The sequence below is a fragment of the Rousettus aegyptiacus genome, unplaced genomic scaffold (genome assembly GCF_014176215.1).
Source record: "Rousettus aegyptiacus isolate mRouAeg1 unplaced genomic scaffold, mRouAeg1.p scaffold_m13_p_17, whole genome shotgun sequence".
Taxonomy (NCBI): Eukaryota; Metazoa; Chordata; class Mammalia; order Chiroptera; family Pteropodidae; genus Rousettus; species Rousettus aegyptiacus.
In genome coordinates this window covers 25341169-25352382 of record NW_023416292.1, presented here as the reverse complement: position 1 = coordinate 25352382, position 11214 = coordinate 25341169, and the positions used below count along the sequence as shown (strand labels likewise).

General features: G+C 61.7%; 2 protein-coding genes and 1 long non-coding RNA gene across 4 annotated transcripts; 2 read left to right on the top strand and 1 right to left on the bottom strand.

The window, feature by feature from the left end:
• Positions 1–172: 172 nt before the first annotated feature.
• On the top strand, positions 173–5788 carry FLAD1 (flavin adenine dinucleotide synthetase 1). 2 transcript variants are annotated; one of them, XM_016135651.2, is made up of 8 exons: positions 173–261; positions 722–947; positions 2332–3076; positions 3732–3879; positions 4295–4393; positions 4471–4660; positions 5405–5478; positions 5574–5788. In XM_016135651.2, exons 2-8 carry the CDS (start codon positions 867–869, stop codon positions 5707–5709), a joined length of 1473 nt encoding a protein of 490 aa, XP_015991137.2. In that variant the 5' UTR covers positions 173–261; positions 722–866; the 3' UTR covers positions 5710–5788. The 2 variants fall into 2 exon arrangements, with proteins under 2 accessions (XP_015991137.2, XP_036090741.1); XM_036234848.1 differs by lacking the exon at positions 173–261 and adding an exon at positions 264–328.
• A 153-nt stretch (positions 5789–5941) lies between these two features.
• On the top strand, positions 5942–7820 carry LOC107505470 (lens epithelial protein). Its single transcript, XM_016135653.2, has one exon. It carries the CDS (start codon positions 6302–6304, stop codon positions 6485–6487), a length of 186 nt encoding a protein of 61 aa, XP_015991139.1. The 5' UTR covers positions 5942–6301; the 3' UTR covers positions 6488–7820.
• A 256-nt stretch (positions 7821–8076) lies between these two features.
• On the bottom strand, positions 8077–10686 carry LOC118612876. The gene is made up of 2 exons (XR_004955209.1): positions 9687–10686; positions 8077–9495 (listed from the first exon to the last, which is right to left on the bottom strand). It is a non-coding gene; the product is annotated as an uncharacterized LOC118612876 (long non-coding RNA).
• Between the last annotated feature and the right edge of the window lie 528 nt (positions 10687–11214).

Below are 11214 nucleotides of genomic sequence, written 5' to 3'. Positions count from 1 at the left end.
GCCCCGCCCCCACATTTCCGGGCGAGGGTGATCACGTGGTTGTCGCCAACAACAACCCAGCATTGCTCCCGCCCTCTGGCTCAGGTTCGCGAACGACAGTTGCCTTCACCAATGGACTTGGGGAGATATTCTGAGCGACAGCCACAATAACCAATCAATATGAGGTAGGCGTGTGTCTAAGGCGGGACTCCGAGTACGGAAGCTGCCGCGGGACAAGAGCAAAAGTGAGAGGGAAAGACCGGGCGAAAGGGCCACAGGCAGGTGAGAACCCGGGAGAGCCCATCGTGTGCAACGCGGTGGAGAGACACGAGGCTCCGGGCTAGAAAGGGTGCGAGACGCTGCAGAAGAAGGCGTCTGGGTTCTGGTCGGGGCGGAGGGAGCGAGCGCATTTAAAGAGGCCGAGGCCCAGGAGCGGGTAGACATTTAAAGGGGCAGGTGCCTCAAAGAGAAGAGACATTTAAAGGTGCAGGTGCCCAAGATAGAGCAGACCCCGAGGATCCGAGCTCGGCGGGTAGAAGACTTTTAAAGTAGTAGGTGTTCTGGACAGCAGGACATTTTGAGGAGACTAGAACCATTCTTAGAAGACATTTAAAGAGGCATGGGCTGGGGTCTGGGAACGCGTTCGTCCACGAGGAAGGGATAAAGCAGCCGCTCGTTAAGGGCCTGGTGAGAAAAACCAGGCACGTCTGCACTCCCCCATTGTCCTTTCTGGCTCCTCCAGGTTCCCTCGACCCCGGACCCCCCTGTTCCCTGGCTATGGCCCACAGTGCCCTTTAGACCTGGCGGGACTCTCCTGCTTACGACCCCTGTTTGGGGGTCTGGGTGGCTACTGGAGGCCCTTGCACAGGGGCAGAGAAGTCAGGACCATGGCATCTAGGGCCTCTGAACCTCCCCCAGGGCGCAGCGTGACAGCGGGCATCATCATTATTGGAGATGAGATCCTCAAGGTGGGTCTGGGACGACGAGGGGGGAGGGCGCGGCGTTCTCCTGTTCTTAAGAGCCTGCTCCACATTCTGTTGGGGGCGGGGAGGGGGGAGGGGACTTGCTGTAATGGGTTCTTGGAAGGAACCCAGTATGGTGGAGGGAAAGTGACCCTCACCCTTCCAGTTACTCATCTGAAAAACGTCTGGCAAAGTCTCTACAATTTGCCAAGCAGTCTGGCAGACGCTCTACGTAAATGACAGGGGGCCAGCATGGAAAGGAGGTACAGGCGCACGTGTTATTTACCAGTTAAATCCAACCCATTTAGAAAATGATCCAGGGCACTCGATCAGTGGGTAAGCCAGCTAGAAGGAAAGTGCTAGAAGAGAGAACTCCCTTCTGAATGACCACAGAAGCCTTATCTGGAGTCGTGGTAGGCACCAGGCTTGTGGTAATAGTGACTCCTGGTTTTTGAGTGCTTACTGGGGCCTGGCAGCGGGCTAAAATTACATCACGTGTGATCTTGCTAATCCTCACAACAACCCTATGACCTCGGTGCTTTTATATGTAAATCTTAATAGATTATGAGACTGAGGCTCAGAGAGATTGAGAAACTTGTGCTAGTAGCTCAGCTAGAGAGCGGTTGGGGCGCTTCCAGCCTGAGTCTCTTCCTCCGGAGTAACATTTACCCTTAAATTCTCTGCAGAGCAGTAGGAGATGGGGCCACCGTAGACAGACAGCCTCAAAAGTTCTGCAAAAGAATTTGAACTTTATTCTGTATGTAGTTGGAAACAACAAATGACTTCTGAGCCCAAGACTGATGCAATCTCGGTGACGCATTAGGAAGGGTATCCAGGAGGCACCAGGCAGAGTGCCGTGACGGGAAGCCGGGGCCTGGCCAGGGGGCTGTCGCAACTGTCCAGGTGAAAGGTGCCAAGGACCTGCTCAGTGGCATTAGGGACAGAAGAGAGCAGATGGAGAGACATTTCAGAAGGAGAGTTGACAGCAGGAAGGGGCGGATTGGCTGTGGAAAGTGTCTGGGGGTGCCAGACAACGGCCAGGCATGGGGTGAAGGCGCCCGACACGTGCTTGGGGCCGGGGCACTGACTGTCCGCGCTGGTGGGGAAGTGGAGTCGCCCACGTAGAATTGATCATTGAATCCATAGCATAGATGAGGTTGAGGGCACAGTGCAGAGGAGGCCTGAGGTGGCACACATCATCCCTGGCTCCATTCCCATGGCTCTTCCCACTCTTGTGCCCAGGCCAGGCATCGCGGCAGGCTGAGGGGGCGCCCCCCTCCCCCCAGGGAGCAGAGCGCCCCGTCATCAGCCAGATGCAGCTTTCCTCCCTGCCCACTTTGCCCTTCATCCTCGGCACTGACCGTCACCCTCCCCATCTCCAATCTCCCAGGGACACACTCAGGACACCAACACCTACTTCCTGTGCCGGACACTGCGCTCCCTGGGGGTCCAGGTGTGCCGAGTCTCTGTTGTACCTGATGAGGTAGCCACCATCGCGGCTGAGGTCGCCTCTTTTTCCAGCCGCTTCACCCATGTCCTCACGGCGGGGGGCATCGGCCCCACTCATGACGACGTGACCTTTGAGGCAGTAGCACAGGCATTTGGGGATGAGCTCAAGCCACACCCTGAGCTGGAAGCAGCCATCCAAGCCCTAGGGAAGGACGGCTGGGAGAAGCTGTCGCGGGTGCCGTCCTCTGCCCGCCTGCACTACGGCACAGACCCTCGCACTGGCCGCCCGTTCCGGTTGCCGCTGGTCTCCGTCCGCAACGTCTACCTCTTCCCAGGCATCCCGGAGCTGCTGCGGCCGGTGCTGGAGGGGCTGCAAGCGCTGTTCCAGAACACCGCCGTGCGGTTCCACCTGCGGGAGCTGTATGTGGAAGCCGACGAGGCCTCCATCGCCCCCATCCTGGCCAAGGCCCAGGCCCACTTTGGACGCAGGCTTGGCCTGGGCTCCTACCCTGACTGGAGCAGCAACTACTATCAGGTGAAGGTGACGCTGGACGCGGAGGAGGAGGGGCCCCTGGAGGAGTGCCTGGCCTACCTTACCGCCAGACTGCCCCAGGGATCACTGGTCCCCTACACTCCCAACACCGTGGAGCAGGCCAGCGAGGCCGTGTACAAACTTGCGGAGTCAGGTAGGGCCCCTGGGGGAGGGGCTGGGGCGCCAGACCACAGGTGCCACCCTGGGTCTCAGGAACGCAGAGGCTGTTGGGGACTTCCCGAAAGCACGCGGGAGGCCGAGGATAGCTGTGGCCCATTCATTCATTCTGCCAAGAAATGCCGACCGCGTACAGCCCTCACCAGCCCTGCGCCGGGGGTCAGGGTAGCTCAACGGGATGGATGCATGCCCTACTCCAGGGACTTTAGCAGGGAGGCTGGACCTTAAACAGGTCACTGCACGTGAGATGTCAGTGATGAGGGGCATCAGCCTTGACCTGGGGTCAGAGAGGCCTCTCTGGGACAGTGACACAGGAGCCGAGGGGTGAGGAGGGCCTGGCCAGACCAGGAGTGGGGCGGGGGCGCAGAGGGTGAGGGGGGGCCTGGCAGGGAGCGGCAGGAGGGTTGGGAGAAGGAAAAGAAACCAGGCCCCTGGGGAAGACACTAGGTGAGGTGTGGCCGACGCAGCAGGGGCGAGCGGGCCCGGGAAGGAATGTGGCTTTATGCGCGCGACCCAGGGGGGACATCACAGGGGGAAGGGTTTTCAGCAGGGCAGCGCAGCCCCCCACTGCCCCGTGAAGGCCCCCCCCACCCCACGTCTGTCTGATGGCTTCTCCCCTGCCCGCCCGGCAGGGTCCCCGCTGGGGGACAAGGTGGCGGGCGCCCTGCGCACCATCGAGGCGGCCCTGGCGCGGTACGGCCACGCCCAGCTGTGCGTGGGCTTCAACGGGGGCAAGGACTGCACCGCCCTGCTGCACCTCTTCCACGCGGCCGTGCAGAGGTGAGCCCCACTGCGGCGGGGCTGCAGACGCCGGGACCCCCACCTGCCCCACCGCCCCGCCCCCCGCCCGGGAAGCGGGGAGGGAGGCGCCGAGCGGCTTGGGACAGAGGTCGCTGCTGTGACTTCTTGGTTCGGTCCCCCGCATTTCTCAAGCATCTGACATGTGCCTGGCCCTGGGTGTGGGTGTGCAAGCCACCATGCCTGACCGCGGGGCGGGGGGCGGGGATGGGGGGGTCCCGGTCCTGCTGGGGAGGTGAGATTTACCAAGCAGGAATGTGTGCCCAGATTTGAGAGGTGAGAGATCAGAGGTGGTGGGTTCTGAATGAAGGGACAGAGGATGAGGGGTGGCGGGGAGGGCGTCCATCTCCGGGGCCAGGGAGGTTTCCCTGCCCGAGCTGGATTCTCCCCTCCCCAGGAAGCGCCCCGAGGCTCCAGAACGCCTCCAGATCCTGTACATCCGCAGCGTCTCCCCGTTCCCTGAGCTGGAGCAGTTTCTACGGGACACCATCAAGAGGTGCGAGGGGCCTGGGGGCGTGGGCACCAACAGCGGCGTCGCGGGCCCTCCGTGACCCCGCCCCCTCCTGTCCGCAGGTACAATCTGCAGGTGCTGGAGGCTCAGGGCGACATGAAGCAGGCCCTGAGCCAGCTGCAGTCACGGCACCCCGAGCTGGAGGCCGTCCTGATGGGCACTCGCCGCACGGACCCCTACTCCTGCAGCCTCTGCCCCTTCAGCCCCACCGACCCGGGCTGGCCCGCGTTCATGCGCGTCAACCCGCTGCTGGTAATGCCGCGAGGACTGCCCCCTCCGGCCTCGCGGCCCTCATCGGCCGCGCACCCTGGCCTCCGACGCGGGGGTCGCCGGGGCCTGGGGCCCGGATGAAGGGGCCCCGTCCTTCAGGGGAGGCCGTGCTATTTGTTCATTTAGCCTTTCGACCGATATTCGTCGAGCAGTAATTCACCGGCAGGCACTGTGCATTTTGCTGTGGACGGAACAGTGACTTAGGCCTGTGCTGTCCAGCGTGGGGGCCGCTAGCCATTGACTTATACTCGAATTAAAATGAAATAAAAATGGCTAAAAAACAAAGAAACCACTGAATCGTATACCATAAAGGGATGAATTGTAATGGCACGTGAATTATGTCTCAATTTTAAAATTCAGACTTCAATTCTTCAGTTGCATTCGCCAAATGGCAAGTGCCCACCGTTAGACAGCCCAGAGGAGGGCACTTCCGTCACCGCAGAATGTTCTGGACAGGGCAGGCTTGCAAGGACAGCCCCCCACCCCATGCCGGAGCATGAGGCGGGAGGGCCGGGAGTGGAGCGGGCACAGGGCGAGGGCCTCTCTTCCTCACTGCCCGGCCTGCACAGAGCAGGGTGTACCAGTGAGTCAGGTCACATGCCTGCTGTCAGAGGTCACGGGAGCGGGGGCGGGCCTGGGCAGGCCCCTTCCCAGGCGGCAGGGGTGCAGTGGGAGAGGGCAGTCGTATTTGTGACCCTTCTCTGACTCTCTGACCCGCCCCCCCAGGACTGGACCTACAGAGACATCTGGGACTTTCTGCGTCAGCTCTTTGTCCCATACTGTATCCTGTATGACCGAGGGTAAGGTCCCAGGGGAGCACTGGTGAGGCGAGACGCGGGTGCTGGGCTTGGGAGCCACCCCACCGCACACTCACCCTCGACTCTTCTGGCTGCAGCTACACGTCCCTGGGGAGCAGGGAGAATACCGTGCAGAACCCGGCCCTGAAGTACCTGGGCCCAGGAGGACATCCCACCTACCGGCCCGCCTACCTGCTGGAGAACGAGGACCAAGAGCGCAACTCCCGCACGTGACCGCACATGACCGCCACCCGCCAGGAGGGGCGGAGGAGGCGGCCCCGAGGAAACTCAATAAACTGGGCCTGGGCCTCTGGCTGTGTCTTGCTGCTCCAGGGGATGGGAGAAGCAGAGGGGGCCGAGCCGGGCCACCCCTGAGCTGGCCACGCCAGCGTGGGGGCAGCACAGGCTGGGACGGAGCCCTCACCGCGGGTTCTGAGTGCCAGGCACGGCGGAGCCCACCAGTGGTGCAGGCGGGGAGTCCTAGCACCAGGGGCCAGGAATTGTGCCAACCACCGGGGCCGGAGGCAGCCGGGCGGGGCACCTGTGGTCCCGAGGCCTGGGCTGACCGAAGCGCGACTGAGCTAGCCGGGCTGTGGAGGGGGAAAGAAGGCGCCAGGCCCTCCTCCTGACCCCGCCCCACCCCCAGGGCTGTGCGGCTGTGCAGCTGTGCTGGGGGCTGACTCAGCCCATTCTCAGGCCCAGAACCTTCCCTGGGCTAGACCCTGGGGCCTTTGTCCCTGAGTCATGAGGTCTGAGGGGGTGGGGACAGTGCTGATAAAAAGCAGGAGAGGCGGCTCCCACACCCTTCCTCAGAGCTGCTGCCGACATGCAGGCCCGCACGCAGCCCCTGGCCCAGGCCCTGCCCTTCTCCCTCGGAGGGGCCCTGCGAGACGCGGGGCTCCGGGTGCCCGTCATAAAGATGGGCACCGGGTGGGAGGGCCTGCAGCGGACGCTGAAGGAAGTCGCCTACATCCTCCTCTGCTGCTGGTGCATCAAGGAGCTGCTGGATTAGTGGCAGCAGGAGCTGCCCCCGCCCCTGCCAAGGCTGGCGTGGCTCAGGTGGGCGGAGTAGGGCAGGCAGGAGGCAAGGCCACAGCGTCTGTGGCACAGCCTGCCTCTCAGCACCCCATTCTCTTCTGTAGTGCCCGGCCCAGCCCCCACCAAGACTCCCGGGCCAGCTGCGCTCGACCAAGGATGGGCCACAAACAATGAGTGCAGTGTGGATCCTGCTCTGAGTTAGTGCCGTCTGTCAGCCCTGCCTGTTTCTGGGCCTCCGTTCCCCACCCCCGCCCCCCACCCAGTGGACCTCTGGGGCACAGGACTTTGGCTAGGACCCTAATGAGACTGCAGCAGGACCTGGCACACCGAGCCTGGCACAGCGAGCCCACCAGCCCAGATGGTGCCGTATCCGCCTAGTGCCAGGAATGGGCTGCCCCTAATGTTGTTTGAGAATCACCGAGCTGTGTATGTAATAAACAGGCCTTGAGACCCAAAGTTCTCAGTGTCTGAAGGGGAGTCAGAAAAAGCGAGCCCTGGAAAGGTCTGGAGCCAGGAGGGAAGGCAGTCGGCTGCGATGGAACTGAGGCCGAAAACCAGGTGGGCGGGGAGGGCAGAGGGCGAAAGGCCGGCTTCCTCCCAACCTGTGGGCAGCACGGGTCCAGCTTGGCCGGGGTCTCCTTCTGTGAGGCCCTGTGCCTCAGGACAGGACAGGAGCCCAAATAGGAGGCCTGGTCTGGCCAGCGCCTGCCTCCCAGGACCCTGAGGAAAGCCCGGGCTGATGCTAGCCCCCAGCTCTCTCATCCAGGGAATAGAGCCCTGCCTCTTCAGCTCACTCAACTGCAAGAAACAGGCACCTCTCCTGGCCGCACAGGTCCCTGAGGCCCATCGCAGGACACCAACGGCTAGAAGGAGCAGAATGGCCACCAACACCTGCTTTCCCTGAGTCACTCCCATCTCGCTCACGCTCACCCATGTGCCCACTGCCCACTCAGCCCCACCACCTTGGAGCCGGCCACAGGTCTCATTCGAAGTGTCCTTGGGCTCTCTACCCATCATTCCCTGGTGCCTCTCGGAGCCCAGTTATCGGCCCCCACCTTTCCAGGGGAACTGGCCTAGGGAGGGAAGATGGGGCCCTCCGCCCACTCCCAGGGACCAGCTCTTCCTCAGCCTTCTCAGTTAGCTCCTTTATCTCTGGGCCGATATCACTTTTTGTAAAGATAATATATGCCTAGAGTAAAGGCTAGTGAAAGATGAGTTCCCTCCTACACCTCCCCCAGCCCCTAGCTCTCCTCCCCAGAGGTAACCATGGTTACCAGTTTCTCGGTGAGCACCGCAGAGGCTATGCACATACACTGTGTCTACATGTGCCAAACATTGAGCATCTACTATATGCCAATCTGGCTGCTTTGAATTCAGCAGTGAACAAAGATCCCTGTACTGGTGGAGCTTACATTTGGTGGGTGGAGACAGAAAATGAAATATAGGAAAACAACACGTGGAACCAGGGACGGGAGCGGCGGCAGGTCGTGGGGGGCCTGGTGAGCCATGGTAAGAGCCTGAGCTGTTACGCTGAGTGAAATGAGCCATTGCAGGGCACTGAGCTTCAACTGACTTCTCATTTAAAAGGCTCACACTGGCTGCTGTGCTGGAAACAGGCTCGTGGAGAGAAGCGTAGACGCGGGGAAACCCATTAGGAAGCAGCGGGCAGACGTGTCGGCGGCTCGGAGCAGGCCTACCGCCACGGCAGGCATCGCTCTTCCAGTCGATAACATACTCCACGTCGCTTCTCGGCCTGTTGGCGAAGACCAAGCGTAGTATCTGTTCGTATCAGATAACAGAGTCTACACACTATTCTACACCTTTTTCCCTTGAATATGCCTTGCACAGGGTTCCACAGCAGTACGTGCAGAGCCTGCCCATTCTTTTTCACAGCAGCATAGTACTCCAACTCGAGATTATTCCTCATGCCTGGCAGCTCAGCGCCCCTCTTTAGACACCTGCAAAACACTGGTCTCTTCAGAGCCCCACCGTCGGCCCCAGGCATGGCAGTCAGGAGGGCTCAGGTCCCGAGCCCAGCCAGAGAGAGGTTAGTGGTGGAAGTGGACACAGAACTTGCCTTTCCATCTGAATCTGACCTCCAGCTGGTGGCGGCTCCCAAACTGGCCAGCTCCAGCCCTTCCCTGGGCCTCCCCTTCCTTTTCCTTTCTTAGGCCCCGCCCCTAGCAAGCTGGGGAGGCCTGGAGGGAGATCCTGGAGCCTGAAGGTTCTGGGCCCAAGGGCCTTGGCCAGGGGTTGGGGAAGTCTGGCAAAGGGCACTGGAGAAGTGGTGAGAGGAGGAAGGCATGGCCCAGGGCTGTGGCCTGTGGCTGGACCGGAGGCTGGGAGCTGAGGGCGAGCACAGAGCCAGCCAGTGGCCCAAGGAGAGTGTCCGAGACTGAAAGAGTCTTGACGTGGGAAGACAGATGGATGGGGAGGGATAACAAAGCCCTCACATGCCATTCTGAGAGCCCTTTTCACACGGCAAAGCATTCTGCGCCTTACAAAAATCCACTTCAGACGTGGACAGAAAAGGATCGCCATCCCATGTTGATGGAGAGAAAGCAGGCCCAGGGAGGCGAAGTGACCCACGCAGAGTCACGCCCACAGCATACTGCGATAGGGTGGTCGTCGTTTTGTGAACACGGATGTCTCATCTCAAATTCAGGGCTGCTTCTCTCGAATAGCCTGTCTTTCTGTTCTGGACTGTTGCTGGGGAGGGGGCCTGGGTGGCCTGGGAGGCGGGGCGGCAAGCAGCAATGTGGAGGGGGCCGCCACCCCCTCTTCCGCACCATGCTTTCCCGCTTCCACCTCCACCCTACGCCCCCTTGTTCTTGGTTCCCCCGGCTCATTTGGGGGCCCCAGCTTCCCCATTTTCACCAAATCCACATGGGCAGGAGATGGTCCCTGGTCTCTGCTTCCTGACTCTAGAAGGGGAGGCAGCCACTTCCCTGCAGTGCGTGTCCCAGCTACGCCCAGAACTCTCTAGAGGGGTGGGGGTGGGGTGAGCGGGAGAAGGAAGCAGGGTACCAGAATTAGGAGGGATGGGTAAGGTCTCATCTACCGTGTGCCCCTAGGGACCTCTAGTGACCCCAAGGGGTAGGGGAATGGGCGTGGTAAAATGGGGACAGGGAGAGACCAGGCAGAGCTGGAAAGCGACCCCCAAGGATGACCACCTGAGCAGCAGCGGCCCGATACCAGGATTCCCAGTTGATTTCATGAGATAGAAGACCCTCAACGGTGTGCGAAACGCAGGTGTTGCGAGGGGTCACGGAGCACCAGCCCGAGGAGCCGCCATCTGATCGTAATGACCTTGCGCCAGGTCTACGTTTTCCCAGCAACACGGAGGCGGCTGGAAAGGGGTGTATAGCAGTCGCGTCACCGAAGCGCAGACCCCCAAGGACACAAGGCTCTTATTTGCGTCCCTATTTGCATCTCGTTTGCGAGCGAGTTATCTCCTCTTCAAAAGGAAGAAGTCCCCCAGCCCCTTACTCCCAGCCGAGACTTCACTTCAGAGTCTGGGGGATAGGGTGGGGGGGTCTACCCACTCTTCCGGCCATTCTCTGGCCCCTGTGACCTCCAGCCCTCGGTACCCTTCCATATTTCGCCCTCAGCTCTACCTTTCCCAGCTCCAAAGATACGCCCCAAAGTCCTAGCCGGGTTCCAGGAGCGAGGGGCCCTGCGCCGCCTGGTGGCCGGCCGAAGGAAGGCTGAGCGCAGAGGGGTTCTGATTTGCCGGCTCTGGGACGTGGAGTTTTGGAAAATGTTCCCCCGAGCTTCCTGAAGCTAAATTTATCTCCCCCGGCCCTGGGGGGCGCAGAGATCCCGGCGACGATTAGCGCTGCGCAGCAGCCCGCTCCCGCCCAGGGGCCCGGAATAGGCGCCGAAGTTATAAATAGTGCCGCCCGCAGGTGTGGGGGGAGTCGGCGGGAGGGGGGCAACCCTGGCAGCCACGGCCCCTTCAGGTGGGTTGGGCGGTCGCAGTGGGGGCGCCGAGGGGCGGCGGGCGGGGGGGCTGCGGTCTGAACGCCCCCAGCGGTTTCCTGGGCGGCGGGTTTTTCGAGGGAAGCGGAGGCAGCCCGGAGAAGGGGGGCGGCGGGGAAGAGGTGGGCGCCCGGCGCAGGCTGACGCTCCGCTTTCAGCTCGGCTCCCCACATTCCAGAACAGGCCCCCAGCCCCACTCACTCGGGACCCCGCCCGGGCAGAACCTGGCTTTCTTTCTGCCAGAAGCCCTCTCCTCCAGGCGCTGCAGGCATCCAGTTCCTCTGCGGCTGCCCTTCGGCGCACGTGGCCCAGCCAGCCGTCACTCAGACTCGCTGTCCCCAATGAGCCCCAGGTATCAATGCTCCCTAGGAAGGTGAACTCCCAGCCAGGGCTTCGGTCCTCCTCTTAGGTCAAACACCTCAGTCTCTGGGCTTTTACCCACCTCCTGCTACTTCTCCCCCAAATTAAGATCCAGCCGGTCGCCTCAAGATTTGTCAGAACGTGCTTTTCTGGGACGCTCCCCTATCCCCAGGAGGCCCCTGCAGGCCCCACACCTGCCCTCCGGTTCCCAATTCCAGCCCGGACCTGGGGGCGGGGGTGGCGGCAGGCCCCAGGGGCCCCGCGGGGGTTTCGTGGGAGGGGACGGGGCCCCCAGTCAGCGTTTCTTGGCCGCAGCTGTCTCGGTGGTTTGGCGCGGTTACGGCCCGGAGTTGGGGGGTA